This window comes from Pongo pygmaeus, chromosome 11 (genome assembly GCF_028885625.2).
Source record: "Pongo pygmaeus isolate AG05252 chromosome 11, NHGRI_mPonPyg2-v2.0_pri, whole genome shotgun sequence".
NCBI classification, from domain to species: domain Eukaryota; kingdom Metazoa; phylum Chordata; class Mammalia; order Primates; family Hominidae; genus Pongo; species Pongo pygmaeus.
The window spans coordinates 42309828-42332807 of record NC_072384.2 but is presented as its reverse complement, the minus strand read 5'-3'; the positions used below and the strand labels follow the sequence as shown (position 1 = coordinate 42332807).

The window sequence follows — 22980 nt, the reverse complement described above, 5'->3', positions numbered from 1 at the left end:
TTTCTTCATTTCATAATGAGGAAACTGATGTGCAAAGAGATGAACTAACTGACCAAAAATCTCGTAGAAGAAAAATAAAATAAGAATGTTCTTTCAGGGTTAAAGCATTGTTTACAGAAAATACTCTGTGTATTTGACTTGAGACCAAGGATCATAATCAACTTCCCTCTGTGTCTTTTTAATCCTAACATAATTTCAAATCTCTTGCAAAGTGGGGATGACAAGGTCCCAAGCTGTTTACCATTGGATAAGAGGGTTCATTACGGGTCTCATAACTGCCATACCATGTTCTGTATATTTTATTAAGCAGATGCAAATGTTATTGTGGATTTGGTTATAAGGTTTGTAATTAGGCTAAGACCAAGAACTTTACATTCCATTTTTCAAGTAACAAATTTCAGCAGCCTTTAGAGGTGGCTGGTACATGACTGAGGGTCTGTGACCATGGGGGGATAGCTTCCAGGGATTATTGCTTCTCTGAGGGTCAGCCACAGATTTCATAAAGCAAATTTATGTTCACATTACACCATTTTTATAATCTTGAATGCATGTAGCTAACCCTGTGTGATTTTTATGTATCCAGGGAGAAGTAAGCTTAATAATAATATTAATAATATTCTTCAGCAATTTTATTTCTACCATCTTGATAATATGACATTAATTATAAGGGAAAGTTATTCCATGTTTTGAAGAATTATTGGCTGTCTATAAAATGTTTCATTAATAGTTTTTCTTCTCATCTGAAATTGAATTTTTTCTACTTCTATGAATAAATATGGTTGTTTATTATTTCTTTCTCTTCTCTATCCACACTATCAATTTGTACACATAATAATTTTTATTATCCTCCTGTTAATTTCTTTTTAAAATTTTTTATGGTAAACTAAAGGCTGTGGTTTTAAGAACCTGGAAGATTCAATCATGACCCAAAATATACAACTTGTCTGTTTGCTCATGGCACATTTAGACAACCTGGTGTTACAGTAGGTAGTCAGGCAGACATGAGCAGGGCAGGCGTCTCCCTCCCATCACCAGGAATGTCAGGTGATGGTCAGGCAGTTGTTAACTGTCTCTCTAAAATAATAATTGGTTGCAGCCAGTGCCAGGGAAAGACAGTGTCCCAAAAGATAGAAAAAAACCTGAAACTGGTGATCAGCAGTTTCCCAATATCTCAGGATTTGGGTGAGTGGGCTCAAGCACGTACATTAAGAGGCAAAATGGCCGAGTTTTAATGTCTCTTATGTGACCTTCTAGGGACATTCAGCTGGTAAGGGAAGAATGCCTCAAGTGAGCATGCACATATCTCCAGTAAACACACTGCACATGCAGCCCCTCCCAAGTGCTACCAGGCCAATGTGCATGAGGACAGCCCACCCCAAGGGAAGAATCAGGGGAGAAGGGACCCAAGCCTCCAGAAGCATGCCAAAATACAAAACCCAAAGTCAAAGGTCAAACCATGCACTTGATCTCTCAAGTTGCCCACTTGGCCCTTTCAGGTGTACTTTACTTCTTTTCATTCCTGCTCTAAAACTTTTTAATAAACTTTCACTCCTGCTCTAAAATTCGCCTTGATCTCTCCTGCCTTATGCCCCTCAGTTGAATTATTTCTTCTAAAGAGGCAAAAATCGAGGTTGCTGCAGACCCATATGGATTCGCTGCTAGTAACCCTAGCAAGCAGAAAAAATAAATTTGGCCTTTGTTACTCTTTACTGCAGTTACTACACAATTATTTTAATTATTTCATCATTTAAACCACACTTACTTCCAAAGAGGGTTTCAGATAAATTGTAATACAAAACTATTTGAGGAAGAATGATAGGAAGTAGCAACACAATAAATGCAGATGAGAAACAAATTAGAATTTATTAAATATTTTTGTTACTTCAAACTTGATCAAATTTTTCTCAGAACTTTTTAGTAACCAAGGCAAAATGGGAAGCTGCATGGGGTTTGCAAACAAAATGAACACACACACAAAAACACATTCTAAAAGAGTCTATTTGAGTGAAGTTACACATTTTTCTTTTTTTTTTTTTTTTTCTGTCACCCAGGATGTAGTGCAGCAGCATGATCATGGCTCACTGTAGCCTCAAACTCCCAGGTTCCAGCAACTCTCTCACCTCAGCCTTTCGAACAGCTGGGACTACAGGCATGTACCACTATGCCTGGGTAATTTTTGTATATCTGTATTTCTTGCAGAGGTGGAGTTTCACCATGTTGCCCAGGCTGGTCTTGAACTCCTGGGCTCAAGCAATTCTCCCTCCTTACCTTCCCCAAGTGTTGGGATTACAGGCGTGAGCCACTGTCCCTCGTTTATTCATTTTTTCAATTTGACTTAAGGACCATTTCTCTGACTAATATGTATATAATTTTGGAAGTTAAAAAATTTTGGAGCTAATAGTATGATCTGAGAGACCAAAACAGATGCCCCTTTATCGATAAAGATGGATCCAATGGTTTAGGAAACTAGATTACCTACAGGTCAGGTCATGGGTTCAGAGCCCATCCAGCATGGCAAATCTCTTAAATTCCTGTGGCTTTAAACTCCCTAACCATAGGAGCTATCACACCCTTCCTACTCTGATTTACAACCCAGACCACTGAGAAGACTTCAAATAAAACATGACAATGCATTTGTCATATAAGGTTTGAGGCTTTGGGAAAGTTATAAATATTTTGTTTATGAAGTTTCAGGTCTACAAAACTCACTTTGCCCATTTTAAGAAATAATTGTTATCTTCTATATCCCACATTATATTTTGGGACCAAACACATCTAATTTAACTAATGCAGCATTCAAAGACAAAAACGCAGAAAACTAAATGAATTTTGTCCCATAGGTGTGTTATAACAAGAAATATTTGGTTTTTGTTCTCAGTTCAGGGTACAGGGCTCCTAAAACCCTTGGATATTCCAAATGGTAAAAGTATTTTTTGTTATTCATAACAAGCTTCCTTAGATCACAGGAGAGTTAATGCTAATGAAGTGACTTAATTTGGAGCCCTGAGAGACGTCTCACGATGTGGGGCTGCCCATCAAAAAGACCAAGTGATCAGAGGGAGTAGAGGTGAAACTTTTAGCTCTACCCACTGACCTCCCAGAGGGAGAGGAGGGCTGGGATTGAGCTTTATAAAAACAGTAAGACTCAGAGAGGTTCTGGGCTGATGAACACATCTAAGTACCAAGAGAGTGGCAGGTTCAGAGAAGGCATGGAATCTCCCTCATTTCCATGCCCTATGCATCTCTTCCATTGGCTGTTTCTGAGTTGTATCTTTATAGTAAACTGGCAAACATAAAGTAAAGTGAAAGTAAAGTTCTGAAAGTGCTCTAGCAAATTATGGAGCCTGCAAAGGGCACTGTGGAAATCCCTGAATTTTACAGCTGGTGCGTCTAAAGTAAGAGTGGTTTCTAGGATTTTTGACTGGCATCTCAAGTGGGGGCAGTCTTGTGGGCCAGAATATAAATTATATTACTGTGTGGTTTTTCAAAGACAGGCAGAAAACCCCTACAGCTATGGTTGACAAATTTTATTTAAAAAATAAAATAAGTTTAATCCCTTTAGTTTTCTAAACAAGACTGAATATTTATAGTCTTTCTCTTATTTTTTGTTTTTCCTTAGTAACAATAATGAAAGGTGACAGGTTTGAAATTTCAGTGATCTTTATGTGTCATACATGTGTTTATGGGGCAACAAGGCTCTTGGACATTTAATAAGTTGCAACAGAACTGTAAAATTTTAAATGGTCAAAGGACATCTTTTTGCAGGATTTATTGGCTTCATAAATAAATCTCACTGAATAATATCACTTTACCACTTCCCTGGCATGTATATAAACATTCTAACTTCTTTTTAGAGGATAATAAATATTAAGAACAAAATAACAGGATTAGAATGCAGTTTATGTTCTGAAAGCAAACTGAATAAAGTGAAAAAAAAAATTCACAGCTAAGAGAAGCACATATTCTCTGGTCAAATTAAATGCAAATTCTTTTTCCAGTTTTTTTGTTTACATATTAGAATATTTGAATGTCTAGAATTGGCTTCTAACAAATGAACACAAATGAAGGATTTATTACACAAATATTTTGCACACTTTTAAATGCAATTCAGGGTTGTTCAGAGAATTCCCTCCATCAGAATATGCACTGCTCTAGGTAATTCTGACAGCCTGATCAAGTGCACTGTGTTTTAAGAATCTACTGGTGTGGGAGGAGATTCTTGGTTTTGGACTTTACTGGATCTGGCTGTCAAAGATTCTGGCCCTGGGTTCCAGACCTAAGCATCCAGGGCTGCCCAGATTAGCCCTGGGGCTTCCTGGGAAAGTCTTTGACTCAAGTCCTACACTGAGCCTGACTCCACGTGAGCTGCCCCCAAAATACTACTTTCTGATTTCTGACTGTTCCTTTCTTCAATAATGGTTGTAAATTTCTGGTCTATGCAGATTTCCATTTACTTATTTTTAACTGTTGCTATATGTTTGTTAATTTTTTTTCAATCAATTCTCGGTATTTGTCATAGAACGGAGAATTTTCGGTTTGTACTCAATCTGTTATCTTTTCTTTTTCTTTTTTCTTTTTTTTTTTTTTTTTTTTTGTGAGATGGAGTCTCGCTCTGTCACCAGGCTAGAGTGCAGTGGCACAATCTCAGCTCACTGCAACCTCCACCTCCCAGGTTCAAGCGATTCTCCTGCCTCAGCCTCCTGAGTAGCTGGGATTTCAGACACGTGCCACCATGCACAGCTAATTTTTGTATTTTTAGTAGAGACTGCGTTTCACCATGTTGGTCAGGCTGGTCTCGAACTCCTGACCTTGTGATCTGCCTGCTTCAGCCTCCCAAAGTGCTGGGATTACAGGCATGAGCCACCACTCTCGGCCTCAATCTGTTATCTTAAACTAGAAGTTGATATTCTGATCTACAATATAGTCACACAAAACCAATAGATATTTGTATAATGTAATGATTAATAATAATTGGTAGGAACTTGAGTTTGCTTTTGTTTACAACTCTTCTATTGAGGTTTGAGGGGTTTGTTTTGTTTTGTTTTGTTTGAGACAGGGTCTTACTCTGTCACCCAGGCTGGAGCACAATGGTGCAATCATGGCTCGTTGCAGCCTCCACCACCTGAGCTCCTGCCTCAGCCTAAAAAGTAGCTCAAACTACAGGTATGAGCCACCCACACCCCACTAATTTTTCTTTCTTCTTCTTATTTATTTTATTTATTTATTTATTTTGTAGAGACGGGGGTCTCACTATTTTGCCTCAGCTGGTCTAGAACTCCCGGGCTTAAGTGATCCTCTCACTTTGGCCTCTCAGTGTTGGAATTACAGGTGTGAGCCACTATGCCTGGTCCCCTATAAAGTTATTAAAAAAATTTAATAGGTTAACGTATTCATATGGTCATAAACTAAAAACAGATTTCTTTTTTTTTCTTTTTATTATTATTATTATTATTATTATTATTATACTTTAGGCTCTATGGTACATGTGTGCAACGTGCAGGTAAGTTACATATGTATACATGTGCCATGCTGGTGCGCTGCACCCACCAACTCGTCATCTAGCATTAGGTATATCTCCCAGTGCTATCCCTCCCCCCTCCCCCCACCCCACAACAGTCTCCGAAGTGTGATGTTCCCCTTCCTGTGTCCATGTGTTCTCATTGTTCAATTCCCACCTATGAGTGAGAATATGCGGTGTTTGGTTTTTTGTTCTTGCGATAGTTTACTGAGAATGATGATTTCCAATTTCATCCATGTCCCTACAAAGGACATGAACTCATCATTTTTTATGGCTGCATAGTATTCCATGGTGTATATGTGCCACATTTTCTTAATCCAGTCTATCATTGTTGGACATTTGGGTTGGTTCCAAGTCTTTGCTATTGTGAATAATGCTGCAATAAACATACGTGTGCATGTGTCTTTATAGCAGCATGATTTATAGTCCTTTGGGTATATACCCAGTAATGGGATGGCTGGGTCAAATGGAATTTCTAGTTCTAGATCCCTGAGGAATCGCCACACTGACTTCCACAAGGGTTGAACTAGTTTACAGTCCCACCAACAGTGTAAAAGTGTTCCTATTTCTCCACATCCTCTCCAGCACCTGTTGTTTCCTGACTTTTTAATGATTGCCATTCTAACTGGTGTGAGATGGTATCTCATTGTGGTTTTTAAAAAAAGAAAAAAGAAATCTGTTCTTAAAAACAGATTTCTTTTTTCTTTTTTTAAAAAATTTTCCACACAACATGGATGTATAAAAACAGATTTTCATGAAAAGTTTTGTAATTTGGGTATAATAAACATGAGAGTTGTTGAATCAAGTTTAGCCTAAAGCTATCTACTTATATATATCAAGTTTGGCTTAAAGGTTTCTCTGTGCATAGTGAACTATAACCTAAATGGAGATGTAAACAAACCGTAACCTGCTCCAGTGCTAATCACCGCATTTTGGCCAAAGAAGATAAACTGTTCAAACCCTGCTCAAATAAGGCAAATGCTGAGCTGTAAACAACCTGGCTGTTTCTGTACCTCACTTCCCTTCTCTGTATGTCACTTTCCTTTTTCTGTCCATAAATCTTCTTCCACCACGTGGCTGCGCTGGAGTATCTCTGAGTCTATTACGGCTTGGGAGGCTGCCCGATTTGTGAATCATTCTTTGCTCAATTATACTCTGATAAATTTAATTTGGTTAAGGATTTTCTTTTAACAGATTTAAACAAAATTATGGGAGGATATTGTTTTGGAGTGAGCTCATGCACTAGGACCCCACAGACCAGACCAAACCAAAAAGCAGTCACTTATGATAAACGTGACATAATAAAAAATAAGACTTCAAGGAAACAGATATATCCTAGAACAGACTAGGTTTTGTTTTTCTCCTGTAAACAGGATATTCCAGCATGAGGAGATACCCTCTACTCTAACCCGTAAAAAAAAAATTACCGAAGTCCTTGTTCCTATCTTACAAAATCCACTATTATGCTATTTTCCAGTGGGTTTTAAAACCAAATAAGGACATTTATGATGATGATAGTTACATCAGTGACTAAAGTTTTGGTCAATCTCTCAAAATTGAGAAGATGACCAAAAAGGGAGATTGTTAAACTAACTTTAGCCTAAACTTGCCTCCTTACATATTTTAAGTCCAGCCTAAAGCTTTCTCTGAAAATCTTGAACTGTTACCTAAATGGAGGCATAAGCAGACTGTAACCTACTCTTGTGCTAATCACCACATTTTTGCCAATCAAAGGAGACCAACTGTTCAAACCATGTTAAATTAAGGCAAATGCTGGGCTGTACCCAATCAGACTGTTTCTGTACCTCACTTCCATTTTCTGTACATCACTTTACTTTCTCTGTCCACAAATCTTCCAACCACATACCTGTGCTGGAGTCTCTGTCAGCCTACTCTGGCTTGAGAGGCTGCCTGACTCATGATTTGTTCTTTGCTCAATTAAACTCCGTTAAATTTAGTTTGACTCATGATTTTTTTTTTTTTTTTAACAGTGTGTTCTGCACATGATGGGGTTTGTTGTAAGGTGATCCCATTTGCCCATCGTGCTGGGAAATGCCCTCATGTCAGACTCTTTAAGTTGTGCAGATAACACAGTAGACTTGTCCAGCCTCCTGTGTGGGGACTGGTAGCTAAATAAGAGTGCAAGTGGATAAACATTTATTTAATGCTTTTTTTTTTCACTATTGTAAGATTCTCCCTGGGGCCTGAAAGCTTAAGATGAGTAACTCCTCTCTTTTCAGGCCCAGTACCAAGGTGCAAGGCCACTTACATTAGCAGGGTGCACCAGCAAAATAGCAGAAGCAGGAAGAGAGCTGGCCAGAAGATAGCTACCCTGGTTGGAAGACACATACTCCTGAAGATCGAGAAAGAGGCCATCCAGGTACAACATAGCAGTTACGGCAGACTAGGACACTTCCTGTTTACAGGAGACTATAAAACCTTTATCCCGTCCTCACTTGGTGCCTCAGCCCACCAGCACCCAGGCGCTCATTAAAACAGCATGTTGCTCCACACTACCTCATCTTGTCTGTTGCGCTCTTGGGGTTCAAACCAATATAAAAATTTTACGTTCTGGTGCCAAAACCTGGGAGGGGCTCAAGTCTGTGTCCTCCTTGGGCTTACCCCTCCACCCCAGGGAGTAGGCCACAGCAGCCAGACAAAGGAAACTCCTCAGCCTCCAGTCACCCCTCTGCATGCACATCAGCCACTGATCTCACCTACCAGTAAGTTTCCTGGGAGCCCTGTCAACAGTGAAAAATCTATATGGCCTCTCTTGGTTTCCCCGGTCCGAAAATCCAGCGTTGGTCCAAGAAGGGTCTGGTGTGTGCCAGGCAGTTGCTGATCATCTGTTCTTAGGGGACACCTCTAAGCCAACTGATCCCGTTCCGGGAACGAAAAAGGCAGCAGTGACGATCACTCCTTTTATTGTCTCCCTCCAGCTGTCCAGGATGGTCTCCTTTTTCTCTGTTCTCCCATGCCTACCCTCCGTTATGGGAAACTCCTGGTCCTCTATTCCAAAAAACAGCCCTCTAGGCTGCCTCATAAAAAAACCCTGCAAACCTTGGGCCTCAGATAAGATATCCACCCTAAGTGCCTCGTCTTTTTTTACAATACAGCCTGGATGCAGTACAAATTAAATAATGCATCTAAACGGCCCTCAAATAAAACATTTGACTTTACAATTTTAACTAACTTAAGCAATTGTTGCCAATGACTGGAGAAATGGGGAGAAATTCCTTATGTCCAGGCCTTTTTTGCACTCAGATCACAGCCCAACCTCTGCAACTCTTGCTTACCTGTTCAAATCCTTCTCTTCCATTCTTGCTATCCAGATCACCTTTCTCCTCCCAACCCTACCTCTTTTTCCTCATTCAATCCAGCAGACTGCTGTCCATGCCTCCCAGCCACTACCTCTTTCTCTCAACCGCCTTCTTTAACCCCTTCATTGTCTTCTCAGCCACCATCTCCTCAGCTGCCATCTTCCCAGTCAGCTGTAACCACTTCTTTTCCTACACCGTCCCATCAGGACAATTCTAGCATTGCCTGTACTCATTCTCCTTCCTTATCGCCCTCTCCTGAAGCCTATAAACCCATCCTGCCACCTTACGCCCCTATGTATCCTCCACTGCTTATCAACTCAACTCCCTTACCCCTTCATACCCTCAGCAGGAACCACTTCCGGCTTTTTCCTTCTCTCCGGCCCATACTCCCTCAGGCGCCATCTTTAGCCCATGCCCCACCCTTACTTCAGGAAGTAGCAGGAACTGAAGGTATTACTAGAGTTCATGTTCCCTTCTCCCTCACTGATCTCTCTCAAATTAACAAAATACTCGGTTCATTTCCAGAAGACCCCACCTCTTACATTAGGGAGTTTCAGTACCTTACCCAGTCTTATAAACTAACCTGGCATGACCTCTACATTATCCTCTTCCACCCTCACCCCAGAAGACTAAGACCATATCTGGACCCTAGCTCAGGCGCAGGCTGATACAATTCATCACCAAACTTCTGCCCAGCCTACTGGCGCAGAGGCAGTTCCCAATCAGGACCCCCACTGGGATTATCAAGATGGGGCCTCTGGATGCCACCATCAAGACCACATGATCGTGTGTCTCCTTGCAGGACTCAAAAAGGGTGCCCAGAGAGTAGTAAACTATGAAAAACTTTCGGAAATCACCCAAGGTCCTGATGAAAACCCAGCCCTTTTTCTCTCTTGTTTAACTGAAGCCATAAGAAAATACACCAACTTAAACCCAGCCAGCCGAAAAGGAACCACTATCTTAAACCTTTGGTTCACCTCCCAGTCCACCCCCAATATTCCGCGCAAACTTCAGAAGCTTGATGACGGCCCTCAAACCCCACATGGAGACCTTCTTAATTTAGCCTTCAAAGTCTTTAACAATCATGATGAGGAAAATGAAAGGCAAAACACAGGCAGTTTCAAATGCTTACCTCCACCAGGCTTGCAGGGCTGCAGCTCAACAGGGAAGCCTCCCAGCAATCCACCTCCACCTGGCACCTGTTTCACCTGTTTCAAGTGTGGCAGTGAAGGCTACTGGTCCAGACAATGCCCAAACCCAGATAAGCCCACCAGGCCATGCCCCCTTTGCGGAGGACCCCACTGGAGGTTGGACTGTGAGCGGACCCCACAAGGACTGCCCCCATCCCTTCCTAAGCTGGCCAAAACCTCCTACTCGGATCTCATCGGCCTTGCCACTGAAGACGGACAGTGCCCTGAAATGGATACCCTGGCAATTACCATCTCTTCATCTGAGCCAAGGGTAACCCTGATGGTGGCAGGTAGGCCACTGTTTTTTAATTAATACCAGGGCAACCTACACTGCTTTACCTAATTTTTCAGGACCCACCGAGTTCTCCCAAGTCTCTGTTGTAGAAATTAATAGACAAGTCTCCAAACCCCGGGCCACCTCTCCACTTTTCTGCTCCCTACACACCTTTTCTTTCACTCACTCTTTTTTTAGTCCTGTCCTCATGCCAAACTCCACTCCTTTCAAAACTCCACACTACTCTTCACTTCCATGTGCCCCATAGTACCCAACGCATCAACCCAGACCCCTCCGGGGCTTCTTTCTTCTACACCTCCAACCTCCCACCTTAAAACATGCAACTTTTCCTTATCCCCCATCTGTAGTTAACCCCGCTGTTTAGGACACTTCCACACCCTCAGTCACAAAACACCACACCCCCATCCACATTGCCCTTAAAAAGCCCACCCAGTTCCTATCACAGAAGCAGTATCCCACCTCCCAAGCAACTCACATAGGCCTAAAGCCTATCAATTTTCGCCTCCTCACCAGTCACCTACTCCACCCAACAAACTCCCCTTTTAACAAACCAGTTCTACCTGTTAAAAAGCCAGATGAAACTTATCGCTTAGTCCAGGACCTCAGGCTCATTAACCAATCTGTACTCCCAGTATGTCTAGTAGTTCCTAACCCATATACTTTACTTTCCGCAATTCCCTCTAATACCACCCATTTTTCTGTTCTAAACCTAAAAGATGCTTTTTTTTTCTTCCACAATTCCTTTACACCTTGATACCCAAAACCTCTTTGCCTTTACGTGAGAAAACCCCAACTCCCACCTTTCACGTCAGCTCACCTGGTGCATAGTACCTCAAGGTTTCAGAGACAGCCCCCATCTTTTTGGACAGGCCCTTGCTCATGACCTCTGTACCCTATCCCTAAAACCGTCCATTCCCCTTTAATGTGTTAATAATCTGCTCCTGTGTAGCCCCTCTCAAAAAGACTGCAACACCCATACATCTCTCTTTTAAACTTCTTGACAAAACGGGGTTATTAGGTCTCCTCTAAGAAAGCACAAATATGCACCCTCTTAGTCACCTATCTAGGGCTAGCTCTTACCCTGTGAACCCAAGGGCTCACAGCCGACTGCATATCCCTCCTCCAATCCCTCCTGCCTCCGCAAACTAAGCAAAAAATTCTCTCTCTTTTCTAGGATTAGTGGGATATTTTAGGCTCTAGGTTCCCTCCTTCGCTCTACTTGCCAAACCATTATACCAAGCTGCTAAAGCCCCACTCTATGAGCCTTTAAAATCTACACAGCCCATTATCCAACCTTTCCGTCTACTCCAGAAGGCTCTCACCTCAGCCCCGTCCTCACTCTCCCAGACCTCACCAAACCTTTCTCCCTCTATACCGACAAACAGCGTAGAGTTACACTAGGTGTTCTAACCCAGGCTAAAGGACCCACCCTTCAGGTTATTGCCTACCTCTCTAAACAGCTTAAAGACTCAGTTCTTGGATGGCCTGCCTGCTTCCGAGCATTGGCGGCAGCTGCTGTCCTAACCCTTAAAAGCCTAAAACTATCTCTCCATGCCAACCTAACAGTTTATTCAACCAATAACATCAAAGACATGTCAACTCACTGCAGTGTACTAGTCTCATCTCTGCCCCATGATTCCTCCAACTGTATGCTCTATTCATAGAAACCCCCCAAATCACTATGCTAACCAGCTCCCGTCTAAACCCAGTCATGCTCTTACCTGAAGCTACAACCGCCAAAGACCCTAAACACTTCTGTGTGAACACAGTTCAAACCTTTCTTATACCTTTTCCAAACCTAACAGACCAACCCCTTCTTTACTTGGTTTGTAGATGGCAGCTCCTTCCTATGTCAAGGACGCCGGCATGCTGGCTATATTATAGTGTCCCCCTCCCCTCTGCCCCATGTACTATTGAAGCCAGTCCACTCCCCCTAGGCACTACCTCCCAAAAGCTGAACTCATTGCCCTCACTCAAGCTCTCACACTGACAGCCAGACAACAAATTAACATATATTCAAATTGTCATTATACGTTCCATATAGTATAGTCACACTCGTCTACGTGGAAAAAACAGGGTTTCCTAACTGCAAAAAACACTCCTGTCATAAATGGCTCTCTCATCAACAAACTCCTTCAAGCTGTCAGGCTCCTGCAGAAAGTTGCCATCATTCATTGCAGGGGCCACCAAACGCCAGACAATCATATATCGGCTGGAAATGTGCTAACAGATCAGGTAGCGAGACAAATAGCCCCACAATCCGTGTAAGGCCAGTTTCTCTCCCTGTCCTTGTTCTCTCCTCTTTACACCTCAGAAGAAAAGGAGGACTTCTGAGCTTCAAAAGCAAGGACCATGGTATGTCAAGGAAAGGTGCTTCGTTCTTCCTCACTCTCAAAACCTTCCTCACCTCCAAAGAATCCACAACTCTTTCCATGTCGGTTACAAACCTCTCTTGCAACTTTTCCACCCAGTTCTCACTTGTCCTCACCTTTCCAGCCATGTCTGAGAAATTACCCAGTCCAGCTCTATCTGCCACTCAGTGTCACCTCAAGGCTCCCTCCGGCCGCCACCTTTTCCTACCCACCAAGCCTGGGGCCAGGTACCAAGGCAAGACTGGCAAGTAAACCTCACTCACATGCCACCCAATAAACAGCTCTGCTATCTTCTAGTCTTTGTCTGTACTTTCTCTGGGTAAGTAAAAATGTTCCCAACAACTTCAGAAGGTGCAAATGTCATCACACAAACTCTCATCATGCATATAATTCCCCATTTCGTACTCCCAACATCTATCCAGCCCAATAACAGGCCAGCCTTCATCAGCCAAATTATCCAAGGTGTCTCTACATCCCTAAATATGAAGTAGGTTCCCTTCATACACACCCTACAGGCCTCAATCTTCAGGCAAAGTTGAAAAAATTAAATTTGTCCTTAAAACCCAATAAATGAAGCTGGCTTTAAAAACCCACCAGTCGTGGACAAAAAAAATCTCCCTTTTGCCCTCATGAGACTCTGCACAACACCAAAAGCACCCTCTTTTTATAGTCCCTTTAAAATCATATATGGCCGAACTTTTATCTTAGGGCCTCCACCCTTACCAAACTCTAAGCCACTCAGAAATTATCTCCCCTTCTTAATCCAGACACAGTCTTTCATTTGTGAAGCAGCAAATGAGGCTGTACGTCTCCCTGTCGACACCTCCTTGTCCTCTCAACATAACTGTCTTGCAGGCACAGACGCGTTTCCAGACAATCCAGATGATGCTCCTACTACAAGGACAGGGTGGATACCAACCTGTCTCTTAAGAATACCCCAAAAATTAAGGTTTTGTTTTTCCAAGGTTCCCACACCACCCCCTATATCACATGTGAAGTAGTTATTGAGAAAGAGGCCCTTTTCCCTTTTATCTATAACCAAATAGACAGGAATGTAAGATTCTCCCTGGGGCCTGAAAGCTTAAGGAAATGAATAACTCCTCTCTTCTCAGGCCCAGTACCAAGGCGCAAGGCTACTTACGTCAGCAGCGTGCGCCAGCAAGATATCAGAAGCAGGAAGAGAGCCGACGGAAAGACAGCTACCCTGGCCAGAAGACACGTACCCCTGAAGATCGAGAAAGAGGCCATCCAGGTGCAACGCAGCAGTTATGTCAGACTAGAACACTTCCTGTTTACAGAGACTATAAAACCTTTGTCCCATCCTCACTTGGTGCTGATGCCATTTTAGGCCTCAGCCCGTCTGCACCCAGGCGCTTATTAAAACAGCATGTTGCTCCACACCACCTCGTGTTGCCTATTGACGTGCTCTCGGGGTTCAAACCGATACAGAAAACTTACAACTACGGTATATATTATTAATTGAGTTGGTTACCCCAAATTCATATGCCCTAACCTCCAATGTGAGTATATTTGGGAATAGGCCTATAAATTAGTAATTAAGGTTAAGTGCAGTCACAAGGGTGAGGGCTTAATATGGTAGAGCCGGTATCCTAAAGTGTCCTTATAAGACGTGTGAGAGACACCAGAGAACTCTTTCCTCCAGTACACAAAAGAAAGGCCATGTGAGGCCATAGTGAAAAGGCAGCCAAGAGGAGAAGCCAAAATGAGAACCCTTACTAGGAACCAACCCTGACAGCACTTTGCACCTTGATCATGAATTTCTAGCCTCCAGTACTGGGAAAAAATAAATTTATATTGTTTAAGCCACCCAGTCTGTGGTGTTTGTCATGGCAGTCTGGAGACCCTTTCTCTTCCCTTTTCTGGAAATTAATCCTCTAGTCATCTCCTGAAATGGGGTGTGGGAGTATTCACCTGCAGCATCAAGTTGGCAAGGGGATCTGATATTCTAATTATATTTTAAACAGAATTTCAACAAATCTTCTTTTTTAAAAATTCGTGTTTTCATCACTACCTTCTGGAGGTGTGAGGACTAAACTCTGACCTTTTTTCTGTCTTGCCCAAATTCCTAAGAGACCTGGGGAGTAACACCCTACAAACCATAAAATCTCACCAGATGGATTTTATTTTATCCTATATGACACAGCTTACTTTCCAACCTTACTCTGGCATAACATCAAATGACAGATAAAGAAGAAAATCAAAATATTTTACCCCAAAATATGTCTCTTTGACATACTTTGAGTGGCCCTACAAAGCCTTCTGTTGTGAGGGAAAATTTGCATCTGTCAAGAATATGAAGAATATAACCAAATCTTTCCCTTTTCAGTCCCTTCCAATCCTGAAGAGATGAAGTGAGAGACTAGAACCCTTTACAGGTATGAATAGGAAATAATTGCCATCTATTGTCTGTAAGGGCAGCCACCTATGAGACTTTATCTACATAATAAGAACCTTAGTTTTCATCACCCCTTATCTTCCTCCAGACACTCCTTTCTATTGATTCCAGGTTTTTAGATAATAACTTAACTCTTTCAACAAATTGCCAATCAGAAAATCTTTGACTCCACCTATAATCCTATGACCTATAAACTACTACACTTCCCACCTGTGCTCCTGTCCCCTCCTCTCCCCCAGACCTATGGATACTTCACATGTGTAGATTGATGTCTTTTGTCAACCCAACCACCTTGGGCACATGTTCTTAGGACCTCTTGAGACTGTGCCTTGGGTCATGACCACTCATATTTGGCTCAGAATATTTTATAGAATAATTTACTCTTCAAATATGTTACAGAATTTGGCTCTTTTCATGGTCAGGTGATTAGCAGGGTAAAGCAGTTGGCTTTTTATTTTTTTGCCATTGGGGGATTAGGATTTGGTTTACTTTTTTTTTTCTTTTTTTGAGAAAGGCAATTACAACTTGTCTATCTGTGAGCCAACTCCCCAGATATTATTATCATCTCCTTTGGCATTCTATTTTGTCCTCTGTGGTTTAGACTTTGTAATTTTTTTTTCTATTCCATTCAGAATTCTTTGGTGAGGTTTTAGAAAAAAGAGTAGTTACATGCATGTGTTCAGTCCTAAATCAACTGGAAAATTATACCTCTTTGGTAATGTGATTAATTTTATATTTCTTTGTATTTTACTTAGGTATGTACATTAATTTTGGATTTCTTTGCATCTTCCTTTATTGACAGTCCATGAGGATAAGGAAGGTGAGTGTTCTTATTCGTTTTTTGTTTTTTTTTTGAGACAGGGTGTCACCCTGTCCTCCAGGCTGAAGAACAGTGGCATAATTTGGGCTCACTGCAGGCTCAACCTCCCAGGCTCAAGCTAACCTCCCACCTCAGCCTCTCAAGTATCTGGGACTACAGGTGTGCCACCATGCTTGGCTAATTTTTAAAATTTTCTTGTAGTGATGGGATCTCACCATGTTGGCCAGGCTGGTCTCGAACTCCTGAGCTCAAGCAATCCACCCACCTCAGACTGTCAAAGTGCTGGGATTATAGGTGTGTGTCACTATGCCCAGCCTTTATTCACTTTTATGTCCTCAGAGCTCCCACAAGTCATGACATACAGCAAAGAATCAATAATTACTTTTTAAATAAACAAGATACTCTCCAGATTTTAATGATTTGCCAATTGCCATAGTTTTTTCTATGCATAAGTCCAGCTTTCCCCACTCCATTTCCCTTCCAGCCATGTTGATTTTCTCTCTAATTACTGGTCAAGATTCAAATGGCATGAAGCAATAAAGATATTTTTACGTTTGCTTATAAGAGAATAAGCTTTCAAAAAGGATTTGAAAACTTGAGTTTTCCCTAAGTCCTTAAAATAGTTCCAAATAGCACCACTCCAATTACCAAAATATCATTAATTTTTTTGTTCAGTACCTTAAATTTTAAACAATGCTGAATATTTAAGCCAATTAAATAAATTTTTTCTAAATGTTAACACATTTACCATCTAAAACTATCTTAAATACACCGATAGTATATATAACTCTCTTTAGGATAGCACATTTTAGACTAAAAACAGCATCAGCTATGTCATTTTCAGTAACATGAAGCTAAAATTTAAATAGATCACCAAAGATTAAATTGAAATGAGCAAAAACATGATTGGTGTTTTACACCTTTAGCATGTGAAAATGTTCATTATATCAAATAGTTAAATAATAGAAAATTCATTTCAGTTGATTTTTATGACATTTATTCAATTATAAATTAATACAATGTATGTGTTTTTCATAGGTGTGATAAATGTTACATTTAAAGTATGAAAGAAAAAAATAACATATATTTTATTTTTATATAAATAACCTTGTTATGCTCACCATAGCAATCTTTGAGTTAACAAATTTAAGTTGAAAGTGTACTTCCTTTTTACTATTATAGATTAAAATAGAAAATCATGATGTTCTTCAATAAGATTTTGACTTTATGAGCCTGTGTTTGTAACTAAATGATAATATCTTTACAATTCATTTGGAAAAACTTCAGTGTTTTGTACTTACCTACAATGTCCTTCATAAGGCCTACAATACTCTCATCTCCTGTAATCCAAGGACGCTTCCCCACTTCATGACCATAGGCTGCTCTGAAATTGAAAACAGACATAAACATTTCTTAGCTTTTATGTGCATGTGTGTGATTATTTCAAATATCAGCTTTAGCAAATAAACATTTCTATGTGGACCTTTCTATGTGTTAGTAATTATATAAAATCAGGCTTTTTTTAAAACAAAATATATAATACTTGGGATTAATGTCTTTTAACTTCTCTTTTTAAATTTCTTTCGTTTTCTTTTTGTGAGGAATGGGGGAGATTGTTCATATGTTATTTTAATATTTTGCTATATTCTAGAGTCTAATTTTTTTTGGTCTCAGTTATTTTGGAATTTTTAAGATTATTTGAACACTACTTTTATACCTGTAGAATGTAGTATCTATACTAAAACTTACATACAATTTTGTAAGGCTGGAGACTAAAATGATTATAAATTGACATTTAAAATATAGCTATAATCTGTAAATTTAATAGAAGTATATAGAATATGATTATACTCATGATACCATTTTATAGGTGAATAACAAAATTTATGAATAATCAAAGCCAACACCACTTGGTTTGACATATTTGCTAGCAATTTCATCTGTCACATTCCAGCTCAATTTTATTATTCAAGTAAGTATCCTAGGAGGCATAGTAGAAAAATGCAAAATACATAGAGTACTTCAACTTTCAAGAAATTTCCATGAAATGAAGAAGGAAAATACACTTGAAAAACATAGAAGAAATTAAAACAGAGGATTAAGGTGAAGTGCCTCTGAGTGCTGTTACATTGTTGTATCTTATGATGCTCTGAATGTGATAGTTCTGTAAGCAGATGGGGGTCTCCAGGGATTATAACATTTAATAAAGTTGAACCATCAGCCTGTTTTACAGCCTCCTGCCCTATCACCAGTTTTTTACCCAAGCCTGGCGTGTAATGCTGTCACCTTGTTGGTTGGGGCAAGCTTCTGACAGACCCCAGCAACTCATAGAGGAGCCTGAGTGAATTTCCTGATTACCATGCTAAAGTCTCCACCCTAGGGAGGAGCTATAGCTTTATTACCATAACATGCGATTTACACACTGGCATGATTACTCACTGCATCTCCGCAACTGGGACTCTTCCTCTACATGCGATGATGCACCTTCTCCCCTATCACCCAATAAAACTTCCCTGTCACTTTCCCTCTGGGAGACACTGCTCTTGTGAAAACTCCCAATGTCCTCCTTATTTATGCCAAGTAATCAAACTTCTATTGATCAAAACCTGCTCTATTTTTTTTTACTACAGAGAAATAGTTTATTCTAAATCTTATTTTAGAATTAAGCAATATTTTAAAACTTATTTCATAATAAATATTGCAAAGATGATTTCACAATTAAAAAGATAAATATTAAATATTTGAGCCTGCTATATATTCCTCTGACTTTTTTTTTTATTATACTTTAAGTTCTGGGATACATGTGCAGAATGTGCAGGTTCGTTGCATAAGTATACATGTGCCATGGTGGTTTGATGCACCCATCAACCCGTCACCTACATTAAGTATTTCTCCTAATGCTCTCCCTCCCTTAGCCCCTCACCCCCCGACAGGCCCCAGTGTGTGATGTTCCCCTCCCTGAGTCCATGTGTTCTCATTGTTCAACTCCCACTTATGAGTGAGAACATGCGGTGCTTGGTTTTCTGTTCCTGGGTTAGTTAGCTGAGAATGATGTTTCCAGCATCATCCATGTCTCCAGAAAGACCTTTGTTACTCACCACATGAATAAAGCCCATTTTTTCTGGGTAATAGTTCTTAATTCTTTAGGAATCCAAAAGTTTGTCAGCTTGAAAGAAAGGAATGAAAATCTGCTTTTTGTATGGTACCAACCTGGGTTGAATCTGTGTCAGTAAACTGGTGCTGGTGGGCTGGTACTCCCTAAGAGGGGTGGTAAGACCAGAGGACTAGAGCACTGTTTTTCCTCTTTTGCAGATTTCCAAGGTATAAATACTCCCATCATGGGTGATTTCATACTACCAACAGAAATTCTGAGTATTTAATAATTGGCTTTTGACATCTGGTATAAGCCAGCTCCAGGTCAGTACTGGTCATGAGACCACATTTATTGGAAGCTACAGGGCTTCATTTTCCACATTTGTACAAGTAAATGGGTAACAATATGGACCTTAAAGGATTCCCATGAGAAATAAATGAGATAACATGTGAAAGAGATGGTTACATAGTACCCTGTTTCTGAGTCTTCTTTCCTAATGTAAATCTAATGCTAAAACTCCCTTCATCAGCATGTGGTATAGAACACAATTTTTAAACTAACATTTCTATTACCATATAAACTAAGATGAAGGAAGAGGACTTTCTTTGAGGATAAACATAGACTGCTAAGAACTAAGGATGGAAGAGAGGGGCAATTGTTAGTTATTATTATTCATATTATTATTAGATAGCCTGCAGCTTGCCTCTTTCTTGATTTCTAATATAAATGCTAAAGACAAAAATCATTATCATTAAATGGTAGTTAAAGGCAGATACTTGGATCCTTTTTTATTTTAATCACATAGAGCTCCATGGCCTTTGCTGATAGCACAATACATCTTATTACATTTAGGTAGTAAAATTCTATGTTCTGCCTCAGAGAATTTATATCTCAGAATATTATGCCACCTACTCCTCACTCTGGTAGACACAGTGGTAATAATCTTTAAGGATATGTTTCTTCCTGCAATGCCTTTGGCATCTCCCTCCCTTTAAAATACCACACAGAGTCTGCTTCTTCATTTTGTTAGCCCACTAGCCTGGGGTAGTGAAATGTATTTAGAAAGTGTTACCCAAATAAACCCAAAGTAAAGTGGCCTGTCATTAGAAAGAGTTGATGTAGATTAAAGTGCAGTTATAAACATCAGTATTAAAGTTAAGGAAAAATATTATATTGTTCAAACAAAACTACTTAAAATAGCTGCAGCATAGATGTAATCTTCTTTTACAAATGCTGGAAAGGAAAAGAGCATGGGAGAGAGTTAACTCACTGCCACAGAATAAATCATTGCTATAAGTGGGTGTTTTCTGAGACATCTACTAGGAGTATTTACTCACAAAATTAGAATTGCAGGATGTAAAATTAGGAAGTTAATAGAAACTTGGATCCTCTTTTAAGTAGGACCATGCTGTAACCATCCCACAAAATGAAAAATGGCCCTGTTTTTAGAAAGCTTCCTTCCATAAGTAAATAATTACAATTTCACAGCCTGCCTTCATTACATTATATTTTTTTTTCCATGACCCAATTGATGATTAGCCAATAAAGATGTTGAGAGGCCAGGGACTGAGGGTCACACCTGTAATCCCAGCATTTTGGGAGTCCAAGGTGGGTTGATCCCTTGAGCCCAGGTGTTTGAGACCAGCCTGGGCAACATATAGGGAGACACCGTCTCTACAAAATTAAAGAAAAAATTAACCAGGTTTGGTGGCCTGTGCCTACAGTCGTAGCTACTTAGGAGACTGAGGTGGGAGGATAGCCTGGGCCTGAGAGTTTAAGGCTGCAGTGAGCTATGATCACGCCACTGCACTCCAGCCTGGGCAACAGAGTGACACCCTGACTCCAAAAAAAGAATGTTAATTAGAAAAACAAAAACAAATAAAGATGTTGTGAAAAATCTTTGTAACATGCCATTCTATGTATTTTCTTATGCTCTCTTATTCAAACACTATTGCTTTTAAAAGAAGAAATGCTTAAATTAAATGAGACTAGAGGGGTGTGAAGGAGGCATCTACATCTCTCTGGCATGTTTTATCAGTGTCCTGTCAGCACACACACACTGCCATGTAAAGTAAACTCTGTTGTTTATTCCTGATATTTAATTCAAAGGGACATTTTTATCTTTAAATAATCTTACCTAAACTGTCAGAGTTCTTAGAAGAATCCCTGTAGAGACAAAACTGTAGTAGGTTTTTGCTCTTATGAAAAAGAGAGAACACCCTTTATGTAGCAGATTTGACAATGTAAATGACCTAAAATATTGTGATTCTATTTTAGGAACATAATACCCATTTCCTAGCTTACAATATGCTCTTTAGGACTGATATATCCTTCTGTTCTAGCTGAATTGTGGCATTATGATTATTAACCAATGTTATTCTCCATTAAATAATCCAGGTCATTAGTAAATATTTAATATTGACTGTTATTCCCAAATACTTTATGCCCATTGCCTACTCATTCCAACAGACCCATAGATTTCAGGCATATTGTTGCTTCTTCTTGTTACAAAACCTTTTTGCTTATAATTATTAAGTATCAAATAAATATAATCACCCAAAAAGTTTTATATTTCAGAATGCTGGAATTGCCTAAATATTGCCATTTTGCAAAACAAATATATTCTTCGGTGTGTTATTAATCTACTTTAGAAATCCCATAGAGTTGAAAATGAAAATGCAAAATAATGGTAATAGAATTTTAAAACTAACACAGAGGTAAAAGCTTCTAAGAAAACTATTTTCACAGTTTTCCTCAAGTGTACGTTTTAGAAATCATTTGGTTCTACTGTCATCTGAATGTGTCCCCTTCAAATTCTTATGTTAAAATTTGATCTGCCAATGTGACAGTATTAAGAGGTAGAGTCTTTAGGAGGTGATTCAGTCATAAGGGTAGAGCCCTCATGAATGGGATTAGTACCCTTATAAAACAGGTGGGAGGCAGGTGTTTGCTTCTTCTGCCACATGAGGATGCAGCAAGAAGCACCATCTTGGAAGCAGAGAGCAGACCTTACCAGACACTAAGTTGGCCAGCACCTTGATCTTGGACTTCCCAGCTTCCAGAATTATAAGAATATTCATTTCTCTTCTCTATAAATTATCCAGACTCAGGTATTTTGTATAGCAGCGGGAACAAACTAAGACAGATCCTAAAATATTTCTAGTTGTACCTCTATTCTTGGCTTTTCCTTAGTATAAGAAATCAAAGATAGTAGCCTTATGAATTATAAAATCAGGCTGCATTATGACAAAAAATCGTTTATTCAATACTTAGGTGTGGTAGGCAGTATGTCTGCAATAGGCCATAAAACTGGAGAAGATGGAATCCATGAGCCAAATGGCATTTCCTACTTTACGGTACTTGGATGGACAGAGATTTGACATCTATATGCCTGTGAAAAATCTTGCTTTGTTGAAGCACTCTAATTTTTATGTTACTGTTAAGATTATAATTTTTTTTTGGGACTGGGTCTGAGTCTGTTGCCCAGGCTAGAGTGCAGTGTCACAGTCTCAGCTCACTGCAAACCCCCACCTTCCAGGCTCAAGTGATCCTCCCACCTCAACCTCACAAATAGCTGGGACTACAGCCATGTGGCACTACATCCAGCTAAATTTCTTTTGTATATTTTGTAGAGATAGGGTTTTACCATGTTGCCCAAGCTGGTCTCAAACTCCTGAGCTCAAGTGATCTGCCTGCCTTGGCCTCCCAAAGTCCTGGGGTTACAGCCTTGAACCACCGCGCCTGGTCAAGATTATACATTTTTAACATTATCTTTTTCAACTAAGCAACTACTTTCGATGTGCATTATAGTATTTAATAAATGTGTAATCCTCTTTGATTCAGCGATTCCCATAATCTTCCATTGGTCAAGAAGAAAGGGAGTCACTGACGTGGCTTGAGTATCAGCCAAGAAGTAGAGCAGAAGTGGCATAGAGGGAGGCAAAGAGGAAGAAGT

General features: G+C 40.0%; 1 protein-coding gene across 8 annotated transcripts in view; it reads right to left on the bottom strand.

Moving 5' to 3' along the window:
• Nucleotides 1-22980, bottom strand: part of KYNU (kynureninase) — a 185527-nt gene that overhangs the window by 98073 nt on the left and 64474 nt on the right. For all 8 annotated transcript variants that reach the window (XR_010122796.1, XM_063647431.1, XM_054477777.2 and 5 more), the window contains one exon: nucleotides 17233-17315. Coding sequence is in view for 7 of the 8 variants with exons in the window: in XM_063647431.1 (XP_063503501.1) it covers nucleotides 17233-17315 (83 nt within the window). In the remaining variant the exon portion in view is untranslated. The remainder of the gene's footprint in view (nucleotides 1-17232; nucleotides 17316-22980) is intronic.